We start from the raw sequence: 17,509 nt of genomic DNA, 5'->3' as shown, positions 1-17,509 counted from the left end.
TTAACGATGATGGCACCTACCTAGTATACTCTGTGCGCACACAGCTTACACTGTACGTTATCTGGGCTGTTGACACATGGCACTAAACGTAGATGCCGTCGATTTGCTTTGCCTGCTTCTTTGCCTCTCGGCAGGCAGGCATTTGCTATCCTCTTTTTTTTTTTTTTTTTTTTTTAATATTAAATATTATTATTATTAAGACAAATGTCTCTACTATATGGATAAAAATTTCCTTCAAACCGATTTGGAAGAAATATCCTTCGACCCACATAAAATGGTGTTAAGTGTCTAAGCAATTAATTTGCATATTAAATATTAAATGTCATTAATAGCAGTTTACTAATTAAGGTTAACTTTTTTTTTTTTTCTTTTTCTTTTGGTTAAACTTGAGACTAAGGTTTTGTTTTTTCACCAAGGTTAGAATTAATGTTAAAAACTAAAGACCTAACGTCATATTAGATAAAAAACCCCAAAAAAAGAAGAAAAAGTAAAGAGCTAACGTTGGCTTAGAAGAAGAAAAAAAAATCACATCTAAACAAGGTTAGAAAATTTTAGTAAACCTAAACAAGGTGAAGTTGATGAGTCATATCAGAAGCATACTTTTTTCTCCATTCTCTGTTTCTCAAATTCTCTGCATATGCGGCTGAAAGACTATTGCTTTAGGAGAAAAATGAATTTTTTGGCATATACGTGAAAACTGCTATCATATTAAAGTACTCTTCTTGATATTTTAACAATTGAGTCTTCGTGTTTTGAATAATATTTTGATTAATTTTAATCTCTATTCAGTTATCCCATTAATAGAGAGTTATCTAACATTTTGAATCTTTTATGTTTTTTTTTTCCTTCGTTTTTTCTTGTCTTTTAATCTAACGTTGTTGTATTTTTTTTTACACTTCGATTTTTTTTTTTTGTTTTTTTTTTTTCATCACTTTTATTTTTAATGGATTTTGACTTCTTATAGCCCACTCAAATTATTCTACTTAGTCCTTTCAATGTGTCACATGTTAGTTATATATATATATATAACGTTAGGTCTTTAGTTTTGAACGTTAATTCCAACCTTGGTAAAAAAACAAAACGTTAGTCTCATGTTTAACCCAAAAAAAAAAAGGGGGTTAACCTCAATGAGTAAAATGCTATTAATGACCTTTAAAATTTAATGTGCATATTAAATGCTTAGACACTTGGCACCATTTTATGTGGGTTGAAAGATATTTCCTCTAAACCGGTTTGAAGGAAATTTCATATATATATATATATATGAAATTTAAAATTGGGGGTCGTACATACGAACAACAAAAATATTCTAATTCAATCTATTCAACTCACCGTTGTCTTCCAATCAAATGCTTTAAGGATGAATGCCAATTTAATAGACTATATTCGTGAAATTTCTTTAAACTTATTTTAGAAGAAAACTTTGTCTCATACAATAATTTATTTTAGTAGTAGATAATCAATTTAAAAGAATTAACCGCGTAAATGATCCTTAATTATAGCCTAGCCTTTGAGAATTTTTTGGAACTATATTGAGAAAAGGGCTAATTAACATATACATTAGATGTAACCCCTCTAAAAGTAAGTCATCATTTTTTTTCTATTTTTTTTTTTCAAGTCAATTGAACAATTATGAAATTTTATTATCCTCTATTTTTGTTAATCGTTTAGATCAATAAAATATTTGCTGATTTCAATTCAAAACTAGCGGCTCAGATGAAAAGTGTATGCAAGAGATATGTGCATGACTTGTATAAGAGTAACGCTAGAAATTCAAATTCAAATCCAACCCGAAACAGCCGCTGTCTAGAAGATGGCTGTAGAGACGTTGACTTAACATCACCGTAATTTTTCCGCTGAGATTTCAACTCCCACTCCACTTTTTCCATTACCGGAATTCTTCTCCTTTGAAATCTTCGCCTGATTGTAGAGAATCAATTGGAAGTTTTGTCTTTTTTCTTTGTTTCATAGTATTTGTTCTTACATCTTCATAGTATTGGTTTTGTTGAGTCTTACCATCTTCCCCAGAAGCTAATCTGGGACCTGTTGCTTTTCCCAGATCTTCTTTCATTTCAGACATGTCTATTTTAAGCAGAAACAGTAGCACCAACATGGGCACACCCTCTTTCCATGAGCTGAAAAAGCAGGCTTCTTTCTTCTTCAAAGAGAAAATCAAGACTGCTAGATTAGCTCTCACAGATGCCACCCCAGCACAATTGTAAGTTTATCGTTTATACAACTTTAATTTGTTATGTGGTTTTTGTTTTGGTTTCTGATATGGGTTTCTTTCTGATGATCCTTTCAATATCTGTAGAGTGACAGAAGAATCTACAAGTGGAAATACATGGGCGCCCGACATGCCTACTCTGGGTTCCATTTCAAAGGCTGCTTTTGAGCTAGATGATTACACGAGAATTGTGGAAATTCTGCACAAAAGGTTCAGGGTGTTAGCTTTGTTTTTGTTTTTGGCTTTCTTTTGCCTTATTTGTCTCCAATTTGATATGCAAGAGTGATACAAACTTTCGGTACAAATCATCCTTAAAAACCAGCTTATAAGGGAAGGAGAGGGTACCTAAGAGTTTATATACATATGATTAAGATTGTACTGTAAGCCATGTCGTAATATATTGTCACGCTCTACATTTGATACCAATCGATACAAATCTTGAGTAAAACTTACTCGGAGGGTGCATAAGAACTTATACATACACGGTTAGGATCGTAAAATATAGTAATTATGGTTTTTTATGATTCTGCATCAGATTCCTGAAGTTTGAAAGAAAGAACTGGAGGATCTCCTACAATTCCCTGATTGTTCTTGAGCATTTGCTGACTCATGGACCAGAGAGTGTTGCAGAAGAGTTTCAAACTGACAAAGATGTCATCTATGAAATGGAAAGCTTTCAGTACATAGACGAGAAAGGGTCTGCAATTCTAACTTCATTTTTCTTGTGGTTTTATGTATTGTTGTAACAAGATCTAAATATAGTATTATGCAGATTTAATTGGGGCCTTGCTGTCAGAAAGAAATCAGAAAGAATTTTGAAGCTGCTTGAGAAAGGCCCTCTTCTAAAAGAAGAGAGAGGCCGAGCTCGGAAGCTGACAAGGGGGATTCAAGGCTTTGGGAGCTTTGGCCAGCGCTCATCTTCATCAGCACAAGGCATGTTAAAAGAATCATCATCTTTAGCAACCATTGGAAGGTCTAATTCTCAGTTCAATAGTCAAGAAAATCAGGAAAACCAGTTGCCCGACTCAAACAAAGAAGTTCAAAAATCACAGGATGTAATGCTTGAGGCTTGCAATAAGGTGGAGAATGAGAAATCTTGTGGCAGTTTATGCAGTAGCCAGGTGATTGAGAAAGGTGAAACTCAGACGAGTTTCAAAGAAAATATGGCTCCCAAGAGGGAAGAGTTGCACAGATGGAACTTCACAGAGGACTCTAACCCACTTCTGGATGGTAAGAAAGATGAACCCAAGAATGAAATGTCCATGGAAGATCATCCCTTCAGTGATGCTGAGAATCATACCACTGCCTCACTGCTTTTGTAAAATTCGACTGAAACAGAATATGTTGTTATCGATAAAATCAGTCAACTAGCTGAGATTTGGTTGTTCAAGTCATCATGTGTGTGGGTATAATAGTTGTTGTGCTTGGTAAGCATGAAGAGAGTGTTTCTTGAAACTCTTATCAAGATTGTTCTGATTACAGAAATTGCATTTGTGATTCGGACGAAAGCCTAGTTTGATGATTTCTTTATATTAACACGCCCTCATCAGGGACAGAATCAGGAATTGCTCATCTGAAAGGGCCAAAGTATGACAAATCCAGTGTTTCTTGAAACCCGTCTCTAAATTGTTTTGATCAGAAAAACTGCATTTGTGATTCGAACAAAGGCCTAGTTTGTGTTTCATATGGATCTTATGATGATTTCTCCATATAAAGCCTAGCTTTTAAGGAAAATTTTGAAAACTTAATTCATCCCTGATCTCATTATTGTTTATTTTAGGGGAAAATCCATATAACCCCCTCAAACTACCATTCAATTGTGACAATGTCCCCCAAAAACTACCAAAAATTGTCAATGTTCCCCCAATGACGAAATTACCCTTAGTAAAAATTTTTTTTTAAAAAAAAACTAAAACTTCTAGAAAAAACCTAAAACTAACAAAAAAAAAAAAAAAAATCCAATCGTTGACCAATTTTATTATTATTTTTTTAAAATCAATTTTATAAGAATTTTTTTTTAATTTCGATTTTTTTTTTTTTTTATAAAAATTGAAAATTTTTCGTTATTTATTTATTTATTTTTATTTTTGTTTTATAATTTTATTTAAATAAAAATTTACGTTTAAAAAAAATAAAATTTTCGTTTAATAAAATGAAATTTTTTCTTTTTTAAAACTAAATAAAAAATAATAATTTTTTTTTTTTAAATAAAAATTTCCGTTTTAAAAAAATAAAAATAAAAATTTTTGTTTTAAAAAAATTATTTTTTTTTTAAAATATTATTTTTAAATTAAAATTTTTCCTTTTTTAAAGAAAATCATTTTTTTTTTAATTTATAGGGGTATTTTTGTCTTATTGAGAAATCTATAGGGGCATTTTTATTTTATTGCTAGTCTTGAGGGTGGCATTGACAATGTTTTGGTAGTTTGGAAGGGACATTATCACAATTAAAAGTTTGAGAAGACATTGTCAAATGAATGATAGTTTGAGGGAGGGTATGTAGACTTTACCCTTTATTTTATCATTTTAGATATACCTAATACCTTTATCATAGATTTTCAACATATTTTGTCACTGACTGATTATTCTTATTATCACACTTATTTTATATTGACTGACGTGACATGTTTTAAATGATTTTTCATCTTAGCAACTTAATAAAAACAAAAATATTTAAAACAAGCCACGTCAACTGGTCAATAATTAGCATGATAGGAAGAGTAGCATTATTTATAAGTCACTGCAACATGCTGCTTCATGAATTTATGTTTTCAGTTAAAAAGATCAACGAATCGGACCTCATCTCCGTACACAATGCTGGCTGGGTCGTCTGTCTCCACAGTTTCGATTGCTTTCATAACACATAAAATGGAATCTCGCTCATGGATTACTGTGAAGCATTGACACTCACCGACCAACCCCCTCTTACTGCATTATCTACAATGGTAAAGTAGCGGTGCACAACAACGCACCACTACAAATATAATAAAAGATATTACACAGATGCTATATATACATATACATACATATATATTAAAGGGACAATGAAGATTTGCAGAGCCAATCCTGTATGGCAAGCCGCAGAGTATTGTTAGGAGTAAGATGCAAGTGACTCAACTGCAAATTGGTCATGGGAGAAGTTTCACGCCCATTTTCCAGCCATCCACGCATGGCTTCCCCTTCGTAAGTGAACCCATCTGCTGCTACCTGAGGGTCGTGCATTATTTCCTGAAACCAACCCATCACACGAGTAAGCCACAAATCAGGTAACATGATGAAAGAATAAAATGTACCAGCATAAACTAGCTGAGCTAAGTACAGCTCAGCTTGTTACAACCTTTGTTTAAGCCCATTTGAGCTTAAGCAAAAACCAAAACTCTAGTAGTTTTCTTGGAGGCTCAGAGCTAGATTTGTCAAAGTTACTCCGGGTTACTCCAGTTGATACATAATCGCAAGGTGATTCGATTATGACACATAATTGTAAGGTGATTGGATACCTAATTGTAAGCTGAAGTTCCAGCTTGATCTCAACTTATTTAGGCTGGTAAGCTTGAGTTTTCAAAAGTTACTTCTTGGTTCATCAGCTCACTTAAACAACTTGGTCCATCAGTAATTACTATTTGGCGCTATTCAGGTTAAGCATGAGAAGCATCACTCACCTGAAGGATAGGGCACAAGAAATAAGGTGGCACTGGTCGCTCTTCTGAGACATGCAACTGCTCCAGTTCCCTAACCAGAGAAGGTGTTATATCTGGTCTATCCCTATCGCTCGATTGACAGCATTGCAGCCCCAGCTGTGTCAACCGCATTGCAACAAATGTAGGCCATTCTCCAGCTGATGAATCCAAAAGTGATGCCAATTTCTCGCATGAAACTGCCTTACGCACCTCAGCTGCTAACCCAACCGGTTGCCTTCCTGTGAGTAGCTGCAGAATGATCAGCCCAAAGGAGTAAACGTCGGACTTGGACGTAAGTACTCCATTTCTCTGAAACTCTGGATCTGTATACGTAAAAGCACCCTTTGGCTCTGTGCTCCGGCGGAAACTAGGGCAATGAAGGCTCTCCTCTGTTACCAGCCTGCAAATCCCAAAGTCGCATATCTTGCAGCTTAGATCAGTACTTAGAACTATGTTTTCAGGTTTCAGATCACCATGGACAATCTGTTCAGGTTTAGAAGAGTGTAAGAAGCAAAGGGCACTAGAGATTTCAGCAATGATACGTGTTCGGGTCTTCCACGTCAATGGAGAAATGTTGCTTTTCCGAAAAATGTGGTCTTGGAGGCTCCCATTGGGCAAGTATTCATATATGAGGGACCAGGCTTCGGCACATACACCAAGCAAAGTCACCAGATGAGGATGCTGTAGCTTGCCAAGAACTTGAACCTGCATGCAGAAAAGAAAGTATGCTTCAGAAACAATGAAAGGTAGCGTCTAGCCAAAGCCAGAAAAAATAGATCTTCTGATTGCTAAATTTTGTATACTTTTCTTTCTTCAGAGGGAAATTAAATGTCAGAACTCAGAAATATCAGATGGCTAAAATGCTATAATGCTCTTGGGAGTCTATCCATCAGATACTGGGCCAAAGTGTGATCCGTTAGCCTGTAAGTACTGTAACACTGTTGCTTGCCTCACACGATTGTACGAGGTCACAATTCACCCAACATGAACATCCGGGATAAACAAGAATTGGGGATTGGATGCAGGCGACAGTCCCACCAGTGGCCAAGCTTTTCAATCAAGTCCTCTCTCTTTGTGGGGGTCTAAACCCCTATGAGTGAGCAGAAAAAGGAGGAGGAAAGAGGACCCTGGTGAAACTGAATCTTCTTAGGCTAAAGCCAAGGGAAATATACGATCCACGCATTCAAAATGTGACATAGACACACATTATAATTGGCTATTCTAGTGGAAAAAAAAAAAAAAAAAAAAAAAAAACCACAACTTGAAATGTAAATTATTGGGTTTGATAAGTCACTTCCAAAACCTCATGAATATCCTAATTGTAAACAAAGTACAATGCTGGAAGAGTATACACTTAATGTAGCTCATTTAATTGTGATTATAAAGACTAAGAAGGGAAGGTGCTGTAACTAGCCTGCAGGTAAAGTGTCGATGGGGTTGTACTTAGAGACTTCTGATTGAAACCTGCCTTTGCCGTGTAGGTATTTTTCTCTCTATATATAATTTTTTTCCGGGTGGGGGCTTTTTATCAAATAACAAGGACTAGGAAGTATGGTTTCTCCCGAGTCTACAGGAGTCTCAGCAACAAAATTAGTAGAGAGAGACAGAGAAAAGAGAGAAGGGTGGTTAACCTCTTGGTGAAACTCTGATGGTCCTTTCATGTTATATGGATCGAGCGTCCTTATGACAACAGTTCTACCCAACATTTCCCCCTTGTAAATACAACCATATCCTCCCTGCCCAATCTTGAAGCTCTCAGAAAAATTGCATGTAGCAGTTTGCAGGTCTGACAATGAAAATTCTGCTAACTCAGGCAACCCTCCAACAAAACCAATGAACCCATAGCAGTTTGCAGCTCCAGCTTGTCCATGTCTCCACCGTTCAAGCCAGCGTAGGGCTTCCAATTTCTGTTGTCGCATCCTCTGCTTTTCCTGCTGTAGAGTTGTGATGGATGCTTGAATTAAATTTAGTTCCCCGATGGCTTCGTCACACCTACGGTCTGCTTCCTTTGTACGACTGTCTAAAAGAGCAACACTTCTCATGGCCCTCTGTAGCTCTCCAGTTACTTCTTCTCTTTCTTCCAAGAGCTTTTCTTGATCCTGTATTGTAGTTCTTAGTGCATCCTCAGCCTCCTTCCTGAGCTTAACTTCATGTGCATGGGCAGATTCAAAGACTTTGACCTAAGGGGAAAATAAAAAATTTCGAGATTGAGAGTAACTCAAAAGATTCAGATGTCCATCACACTACAATTTGTGATGTATATTTTCAATATCATAATGTACATTGCTAAACCCACAAATAAGGGATAAAATCCTAGCATATTCTTGTTGTAGAAAGTTCGCAGCACAATTTTATTCGTCTCACTTGCCAGAATCCACATTTTAAGTTTGAAACCCACCTATCCCAGAGAAGGGAGAGGACTAGATCCCTTTGTGTAGTCCATAGCCCAATGAACCTCCAATGGGCCAAAAAAGAAAAAAGAAAAAAGATTTAAGCATTCAAAAGATGTGCATATATGAACTTTCATTCTTTTCATATCCTTTTCAAGTAAGGCTTCAAACAATATAAGAAAGGAACTTAATAATTTATAAGAAAAAACTAGCATGGCAGTTTTCAATTCACTAAACTCAAAAGGAGCATAAATATTTGTCTTAATAATAGGAAAATGAATATATTCAGAAGCTTACATCATTACGCGCCACAAATTTATTCTCAGAATTTTAAGATGCATAAACTAAGTTGACCCAAAATCTATTCGCGCTTCTAGGAACCATAATATTATAAAGTGCAAGTACCTGAAATGAAGAATCGACATCAAGTTCATGCTTACCTTGCTGATAATTTTAATAGCTTCTGACTCCACTTTTTTGCGCTTTATTATCTCTGCAAACACCTCATTTGTTGCTGCCTCAGCTTCTATTCTGGTTTCTGTCAGCTGACCACACAAGCTCTCTTCCTCAACATTTGGATCGGAAATTGAAGACACCATTCTTTTGGCAGAATTATTTTCTGAACTGGTGGTAGTTGTTGGACAAAATGAACTCTGGAGATCGCGAGATGAATGGGATAAAGTGGGCAATGAAGCCACATCAACATGAACCATTTCACCCTGAAACCAGTTGCTGCTTCCAGCAAAGGGTATACTTCTAGCAGAGTTGGATTGAAGAAATTCTGGATGGATTGCATTATTCTTACTATATTGAAATGACATAGATCTCAAGGATTCTGCAGTTTTAATCTCAGCTTGTGGAGGCAAAGAATTAGGGCCTTCAGAAGCTTCTCTTGTCCATACATGTTTCCCTTTGTAGACAAACCACATTTCACAGAACAAGGGGACATTTTTGGCAGCATAATTTGCCTTGCGGGAGGTCTTTTTCACCTTCACGCAGCTGTACAAAACCATTAGTATGGATGGCTGATCAGAACATATTCATATAGATAGTCATCACAAAAAGTGTTAAAAGAAGCAGCCCCAACCAGCCAACCAAGGGATACTGAAACAAGAAGGACAAAGTAATGGGAACAGGGTATAGATATTCCGGTGTGAGTGCAAATGTTGAGAAAACAGAAGTTCACCAATACACTTCGCTAAAATTGCAATTCCTAAGGTGTCTAATATGTTTGTTATACATAGGGTTTTAAGTGAATCAAATTGTTCATAAACAACTCGAGCTCAGCTCATATAAACTTGACTCAAATTTGGTTTGTTTAATAAATGAACCGAACTTGAACAAAAATTTATGCTTGATCATTGAACAAGTTCAGTTTGAATAAGCTCAACTTGACTTGTATTAGGCATGTGAGTTGCTAGTTTTATGAACTTGACTCGGCTCATATAAATGTGCTTATTGATTTACCCCTAACTCCTCCACAGCACCCCACCTCATCTCTGCCTCAACCGGCCACAAGTAAGGCGCACCTTGATGGACCATTGTGGTAACACAAACTCGCCATTACCCAGCCTCTCATCTCTCTCGTATTCTATTTCTCTTGGTCACCAGACAAACACAAACCCACAAGAAGATTAAGATCTTTGGGTGGCAAGGACCACTCATAGAAGACTTGTAACATCTGGGAATAAAATAGGAATTTTATAGGGAAATTTAAAGACTTACAGAAAACAAAATAGAAACATGTGTCACGAGTGATAATAGGCTACATATGGCTTGATCTGAGGGTACTAGGTCAATTAGAAGTCAAAATTTTGGCTCTAGGACTTAGAAAAACTCTAGAGTAGAGCGCCCCTTCAGACGAGTGAAGGCTCCCGTCTGTTGAGTCGTGTTCGTGAGGGAAAATGTTCCATCTGGACGGGGACCACATCAACAACCAGGATCAAATCAAGTGCAGATGTAACCGACGTGATGGGAAATTTAATGCAACTTAGACAGAGGTGCGCCTAGGCAAGGTAGGATCTTCATCCGAACGAGATAATATCTTGATGCGCCACAAAAGCACTGGAACAATGTGGCTCTCTGATCTGAGCTCGTCTGAATGAGCTAAATAATCTGTCCGGATGCATGCAAGCAGTACCCGAATGTTTGCCTATTTAAAGGACCAGCTCCTTGAGAAAGACTCACAACTCTCATTCCTTTGTTCGTCCAAAGGTTGAGAGACTGAGTTTTGGGAGTAAGAACACTTGAGTTCTTGTAAGAAAGAGAGACTCTAGTGGGAGGAACTTGAAGAAAGGAACTACATGAGGTATGATACCACTTTCTTTCTTTGTTCATAATTTTTTCCTAGAGGTGTGGAAACTTAAGAGTTGTTGTTGGTGAAGTTATAATTTCGTGTAGTTAATATGTGTTTTAATCTTGTTGATAAGAAGGTTGTGAATTGTTATTGTTGGAAGTGTGTTGTTGATGAGGAAAACCAGGTTTTTCTAAGGAGTAGTTTTGCTTCATAGAAGTTTGCATTTTTAGTGTGCATGTTTGGTTGGTTGAGAGTACCATAGGGTTTTGGGAATGTTATAATCCAGATTGAATGGAGTTTTTTGAAGTAGGAAGAGGTTTCTGCACTGATTCGTCCTAACGGTGCTAGAGTCTGTGACCATAAGTCTCGGTTGGTATCCCGTTTGGACCATGTCCAGGCAAAGTGAAGATGTAGCATTGGCTGAACATGTTAGTCAGTGTTTCCATTTTGACCAAGTTCGGACAAGTTGCTTGGATTTTTGAGAGAAAATCACTTTTCTAGGAAAAGAGGACAGTTGGAAGTCCAGTAAAGTCTTAGGACTCTAGAAAGGCCTAGAATCTAACAATTGGTCATAATACAATGCAAACGGTTGCAGACTACGGACTGAGAACGTGACAAAGAAAAGGGAATAGCAAGTTGTAAATAAAAAGTTCTGACCCATATTGAAATGTGTTTTACATTCATAATGTTTAACATGTTTTTGGGAAAGTTAAACTTTCACACCGACAATATTAAAATTTTTTTACATGACATGATGTACATGCATATTTTACTCATGATTACGAGCCCTGTTATTCAAGTATGTTAATCTGTACTATCATATGTTATACTATGTTTTGCAAGATCTATAATAAAAGAATTTGAAAGAAATGAATGATTTTGAATATGAAAAGACCAGTATTGTAAAATAAAAGTTTTATGAGAAACGAAATGGAAAGACCAATTTTACAAGGAATAAAGTTTTGTGGAAAATGTTTTGTCATGACCCAGTCTTAAGCGAGAGTAATATGCTCAATGACCTAGTGCTAGGGAGGAGAATACGACTAGTAAACCCAGCATTAAGTGGGAGAATACACTTAACAAACTCAGTGCTAGAAGGGGGAATATGACTAGCAAACCCAGCGTGAAGTGGGGGAATGAACTTATCAAACCTAGAGTTAGAATGGGGAATACTATTAGCAAACCTAGTGTCAAGTGGGGGAATATGCTTAACAAACCCAGTGTTGGAATTTGATAGCAAATGTCTTAACCTAAATATGTAAATTGATATCCGGATATAATTCTGGGAGATAAAATGCGAAGAGAACGAATGATTTGAAATCTGTTATAAAAGAAAACTCTCTCTCTAAGTTAAAATGCCTTTACACTGACGTTTTCCCTGAAGAGCGTTGTTATGCAAGTTTTATGAAAACCCTGCATATTTTTATTCAAAAGCTGGTTCTCAACTTTTATTTTGAGAACCAGCTTTTGAATAAACAAGAGCAAGAAATTTTGAATAAGGGCTCACGCCACCAAGTTTGGTTGGATCACTTTTACTTCCTGGGTCGTGGACTCATCATGTCCACCTCTAAAATTGTTGAATTTTACAGATATAGTTGTTGTCGAAGAGGAGTCATACCTCCACGTAGACTACTATCCTTAAGGTCTGCAGGAGATCTTAGTTTTTGATGTTGGCAGAGTTTTGTTGAAGTCAGCCATAGTTGTGGCTGCCCTATGTGGCACTTCTATAAATATAGTGAACAACGTTTTATCTAGGGACATGTAGTGACTCTTTATATGTATACATATGAAGTAATTTCAATCTAGAGCCTTGGCATTCAACTTATGTTTATATAAGATGAGTTTATGGTCTCAAAAAAAAACAAAAGATAAGCTATTTTCTGCTGCGTTGTTGAGGTACAATAGTAGAGCCACGTAGAATATGCAAGTATTCCATCAATTGTAAATTGGTTGGGGCATTAAACAGACTCCCCCTGAAGAGAAGTGTGGGTGGATGAAAAATATGGGTGCCTTAAAAAAGAAAACATCCATTGAGACAAAACGCTTCTGCGAAAGGAGATGATAACATTTATTATCCTTTTGAGTAGGGGAATGATCCACAAAGATACATTTGGGAGCACGAGGATCTAATTTTCTCAAAGTTGGATCATGAATGTGAACAAAACATACACAACCAAACACCTTCGAAGAGATACTTTTTGTAACACTCCGGTCCCATATTGGGAAGATGAGAAAAAACTCCAATAGAGTGAATGGTTTATAAAGATAGTCATGAGTACTAAGTCCCACATTGCCTAATTACTACGTGAAACTGAACTTTTTAATGAATTCTAGAGAAGCTTCAAATTGATTAGTCATTTTAGAGTAATAGCATAGATATGACTAGCACTTTTCCCTAAGTCGTTACAAATTGTATCAGAGCCACTTACTATCGTCAGGTCATGTGATACTGGAGCACTGCATGACGTGACCCTGACGAGGACGTCAGAAATTTAAAAGGGGAAGTTTGTAATACCCAAGTCCAGGTCCCATATTGAGAACATGAGAAAAAGCCCACAAATAATGGGTGGTTTATAAAGATAGTCATGAGTGTTAAATCTCACATTGCCTAATTTCAAGCCTATTTATTGGGTGAAACTGGGCTTTATAATGAATTATAGGGAAGCTTCAAATTGACTAGTCATTTAGAAGTAATAGCGCAGATGTGGCTAGCGCTTTTCCCTAGGTCGTTACACCTTTGGAAGTAGATAAAGGTGGGGATAGCACCTCAAGAGATGTTTCAAAAAATCTAAGACACACAAGGGCATCCTATTGATGAGAAATGCTACAGTAAGGCATCACCCCAATAAGATTTAGGGGCATGCATATCAATCATTACAGACCGAGTTACCTCAAGAAGATGTCATTTTTTCACTCAACAACTCTATTCTACTAGGGTGTATCAAAACAAGTGGTTTGATGGAGAATACCATGTTCACGAAATAAGGTACCGAGACTACTACATAGATACTCGCCCAATTATTAAAATGGACAATTTTGATAGGGGCATTAAATTGGGTTAGATGTTTGAATTCCAGATGTCACAAAATGACCTATACTGTTTCAGCTAACAAAATTCAAACATTTCGAACCCTAATTTAATCTACAACCTGAATCCTAACTTTCCTATTCTAAATCCTACCATAGGCACATGTAGATAAATTTCCCTAATCTATTCTACGTCACACATTCAAAAAAGGCGAAAGGAATTTATAAAAATAAAAATAAAAACTTTCATAACCCAGAAAAATCACTTCTTAGAAGATTAGCATATAGGATAGTTCGATTCCTATAGAGGAAAATGAAGTGACAGATGCACTACTTACTTTTCAGGCATTGCGCCCATAACAAGCTTCCTAATACCATGTCTGTTCACCAAATCTACAATTCCTTTCTGAACTTGGTCTGCTTCTATTGTAAGAATGCTTGCTTTCACCTGTAAAGTAAATGTTTATAAGGAGATGAGTCCTGTAAATTGACTCAAAAGGGAAAACATATAATATTCTTGGTCTATAAAATTTTAATTTTACATCGGTTTCAGTTATTAAACATTTCTCATACATAGAAATGCAGAAAAGAGCCTTTCCGTATTTCCGAAAACATCACATTTCCAGGACATTCTTAACCAGAACACAATATTTCCAACTTAATGCTTCACTTCATCATCTTGATTTTCCCTCACAAATGATATCTGAAACTGACCACCCAAATATGGGAGAAGTGAACTAATGCAGGAAAACACTCATGTTGAACAGAGTCATCAACCATTTGGAGAATATTGGGCAAGAAGTGACCAAATTAAACTAGGAGAGTTGAAAGAGTGTAGCATATGGAGCCTTGTCCCTTTTTTTTCTTTTTTCTTTTTTGTGAGTCTTTTCTATTAATTTATAGATTATTATTCTTTTCTACCAAAAGGAAAAAACACAATTTGATCCCCCAAGCAAGACGAAAATTGATCATAACACAAACCAAAGTTAGAACACATTTCTCCTCAATACATCAACTTTTTGACACCAACAATTGTTTCTTCATTACACTCCAAGGAAACATAAATTATTCATCAAGCAGATTTTGCTCATAAAGAAGAAAGCTAGAAACTTGTATGAGTGAACTCATATGGTAGTACTGTAAAGAAATGAGGTGGGAAATTCGTTGATGAAACGGTTACAATATAGATCATCCTGATAATAATAAACGGCCGCATGGAAACTGCATAAAATCAGTAATTAAAATAGCAAAAAGCATAGAGAGATAAAAAATCACGTTTTCTGTGCAGCAAACGCTCACGTAACATTCTAAAAGCTTCATTTTCTGCGCCCACTCCTCCCTTCTATGCGCAGCCACTACTTCACCATTTGCTTTACTTGCTGGCAGTTTTCCTACTGCACAGCACGAAGTGTGTGAAAAACATTTCAGCTCAGTCATGATGCCATGAAAATGAAGCAAAGTAAAAGAAATTGATACGTTTAATCCCAAATCTTCATCACAATTTTTAGGAAACATAATACCTCAGTCAGTATGCTAAAAAAATCTCGGGAAAGAAAAAGAAAGTGATATGCTAAATCTCAGATCTTCGTCATTTATAGTATCATTGTTTTTTCAATTCCCACTTAACGGAGCAAAAACCCACATATAAACTCAACTGAAATTCGATCCACAACAAAGTGTGCACTAATTAAACCCCACAGATATATCAGAATTTGAAAGAACAAATCTAAATTCAAAAAAAGCTCACGAACCTTAAATTCTTGTGGTGGGTGCATAATGTTTTTAAAACATAAAACAAACACACGGCACAAGAACAACCCCCCCCCCCCCCCCCCCCCAAAAAAAAAAAAAAAAAAAAAACTCATAAACCAATTCCCAAGTGCAAGGATTTCAGTCGAAACATGTAATCCCAGAAAAAAAAAATAAATAAATAAAAACTCACAGACCCATCAACGAAAAATAATCTGAGAGAGACTTACAGAGAGTGGGAATCGCCTGGGAAGGCTGATGAACGTGAAGAATACAAATTTCTCTGCTCCGAAACCGCTTGAAAGTCCACTGAAGCAAAGCCACAGCTCGCTCCACGTTCTTTCCGACCGCAACGTGTATTTTATCATTTCCAGCTTCTTCCACAATCTGGGGCAGCCTAGACCGTGAGCTCACCGCCCGGTGAAAATCCAAGGACGAGAAGCCGTAGAAGCCGTCGACGATTAAGTCGTGGTGAGGAGGGTGCGTGGGCTGCAAGAGCTCCATTCTTGCCGGAGATTCCAGCGAGAGAGTTTGAGAGATAAAGAGAGAGCGAGTCGTCAAAGCGGTAAACCGAAACCGAGAGTGGGATTCTACAGAATATCTGCTTCGATTATTCCATATCCCTTTTCTCTCTTATTGTCAAGTTGGATTAAACTATTGCCAAAAAAAAAAAAAAAAAAAAAAAGCTTTTTATAACGTTAAAGAGAGAGAGTTGTCAAGCCACCATGTTCGCAAACTCCTTTCTTTCCTCTTTTTAAGGTTAGAGAGAGAGGCGGCCTTAGACTTTCTGCGACTTGATAACGTAAGAGAGAGAGAGAGAGAGAGAGAGAGAGAGAGAGAAGAACTTGTTTGGAGTTTGGTTTTGTTTTGGGGAGAAAAGTGAGATCTTATGGGGCATTGTTTATCAGGGATGCTTGTGCAAAGCAAATACACCCACAAAAAACAAACAAAAATAAAAAGTAAATGCTATAAGAAAATTGTTCTTGGAGACGACTCATAGCCCATAGGAGGATTAATGTTATAAAAATCCAATGATAAGGATATTCTCCACTTCAACTTGATAAAACTTAATACAACTGAATATTACATTGATTCAGAAATCGAACTTTCAATTGGGTTAATCTAAATAAAAAGGGTCTTGATTTATAAACTCCATTGATGTAAACAACCATCCATAAATTATATAAATTACAGAAGATTACAGAAAGCTGAATCCAAGAAATACATTGTTTTTTTTTAAGTTATTGTAAGAGTAAGAGGAGTCTAATATAAAATAAATTAAAGTGAAACCATTGGAAGATGATGGATGTAGAAATCATTTAATAAAGAGAAATCATATAGAGCCAACTAGCCCTTGAAATGGGAGACATGTGGGAGAAAATCAAGACAAAAATTACAACTTATAAAGGCTTAACATGTTGTTACAAAGAAATAATTATGTTATATGCATCATGATAAGGTGGTTGTGGTATAAAGAAGGGCCAATTAGAGGTCTATGTTGTGAGTCTTGTGACCAGCTCCAATGCACAAATGAACTAAAGAATTAAAGCTATGCCATTTCCTTTTCTTTAGAGGAATGGCTGGTATATGAAGTACAAAAAGGGTTGTCGTAAACACTCTGGAGAAGTTTGATGGGATGGCCAACGACCCACTAATGATGGCTCATTTTCTTGTAATGCTGTTGCCGGGGCGTTTACGCATCAGCATGGCACTACTATGTCAATAAGAAGAAAAAAAAAATGCACACCGTCTCCTCGTCAACACCATCCCTATCTATCACACGAGCAGGGGTGGACCTACATCACACCTTGGGGGGTCCATGGCTACCTCAAGGATTTCTAAAAGCCTTGCAAATTTATATATTACGTCATGCACACGAGCATGATTGTAATTACGATATCTCGTTCATCGAAGTGGCGGTCCTAAGTAATCGGAAAGTTTGGTAGGGTAACTAAAGTCTAAAACCACTCATATAAAAGAGGTTGGACAAATTTTTTTTCTTTCTTTTTCTTTTTCTTTTTTTTTTTTTTTGGCCCTTGGGGTGGCCGATCCACTCCCAAGGGCCAAGCCACCCCCAACTGGTCTTTGTGGGTGGTTCGGCTACCCCCAAGGCTCAACTGGAGTAGCCGACCACCTCCTATGG

At 36.6% G+C, this 17,509-nt stretch overlaps 2 protein-coding genes across 3 annotated transcripts; one reads left to right on the top strand and one right to left on the bottom strand.

Annotated features, from left to right (window-relative positions):
* The first annotated feature begins 1,806 nt into the window (after nucleotides 1-1,806).
* LOC132164264 (ENTH/VHS family protein) lies at nucleotides 1,807-3,686 on the top strand. The gene is made up of 4 exons (XM_059574740.2): nucleotides 1,807-2,218; nucleotides 2,315-2,437; nucleotides 2,763-2,924; nucleotides 3,000-3,686. The coding sequence occupies exons 1-4, from the start codon at nucleotides 2,079-2,081 to the stop codon at nucleotides 3,547-3,549; spliced, it is 975 nt and encodes a 324-aa protein (XP_059430723.1). The 5' UTR covers nucleotides 1,807-2,078; the 3' UTR covers nucleotides 3,550-3,686.
* Nucleotides 3,687-4,897: 1,211 nt separating this feature from the next.
* On the bottom strand, nucleotides 4,898-16,204 carry LOC132163632 (U-box domain-containing protein 33). Of its 2 annotated transcripts, XM_059573997.2 has the most exons (7): nucleotides 15,597-16,204; nucleotides 14,893-15,011; nucleotides 13,956-14,065; nucleotides 8,735-9,293; nucleotides 7,536-8,084; nucleotides 5,887-6,609; nucleotides 4,898-5,455 (listed from the first exon to the last, which is right to left on the bottom strand). In XM_059573997.2, exons 1-7 carry the CDS (start codon nucleotides 15,868-15,870, stop codon nucleotides 5,261-5,263), a joined length of 2,529 nt encoding a protein of 842 aa, XP_059429980.2. In that variant the 5' UTR covers nucleotides 15,871-16,204; the 3' UTR covers nucleotides 4,898-5,260. The 2 variants fall into 2 exon arrangements, with proteins under 2 accessions (XP_059429980.2, XP_059429981.2); XM_059573998.2 differs by lacking the exon at nucleotides 14,893-15,011 and having other exon boundaries at nucleotides 15,597-15,826.
* Between the last annotated feature and the right edge of the window lie 1,305 nt (nucleotides 16,205-17,509).

This window comes from Corylus avellana, chromosome 8, assembly GCF_965113065.1.
Source record: "Corylus avellana chromosome 8, dhCorAvel1.hap1.2, whole genome shotgun sequence".
NCBI classification, from domain to species: Eukaryota; Viridiplantae; Streptophyta; class Magnoliopsida; order Fagales; family Betulaceae; genus Corylus; species Corylus avellana.
This window is presented reverse-complemented; position numbering and strand designations above follow the sequence as displayed.

Excerpts from the sequence above, each read along its gene's own strand:
- LOC132163632 (XM_059573997.2), bottom strand. The coding sequence starts at position 15,870 with ATGGAGCTCTTGCAGCCCACGCACCCTCCTCACCACGACTTAATCGTC. Across the intron at positions 14,066-14,892 it reads GCGTTTGCTGCACAGAAAAC|GTGAAAGCAAGCATTCTTAC; the intron begins GTGATTTTTTAT and ends TTTACTTTACAG. Across the intron at positions 5,456-5,886 it reads TCTTGTGCCCTATCCTTCAG|GAAATAATGCACGACCCTCA; the intron begins GTGAGTGATGCT and ends GGTTGGTTTCAG.
- LOC132164264 (XM_059574740.2), top strand. The coding sequence starts at position 2,079 with ATGTCTATTTTAAGCAGAAACAGTAGCACCAACATGGGCACACCCTCT. Across the intron at positions 2,438-2,762 it reads GTGGAAATTCTGCACAAAAG|ATTCCTGAAGTTTGAAAGAA; the intron begins GTTCAGGGTGTT and ends ATTCTGCATCAG. Across the intron at positions 2,925-2,999 it reads CAGTACATAGACGAGAAAGG|ATTTAATTGGGGCCTTGCTG; the intron begins GTCTGCAATTCT and ends AGTATTATGCAG.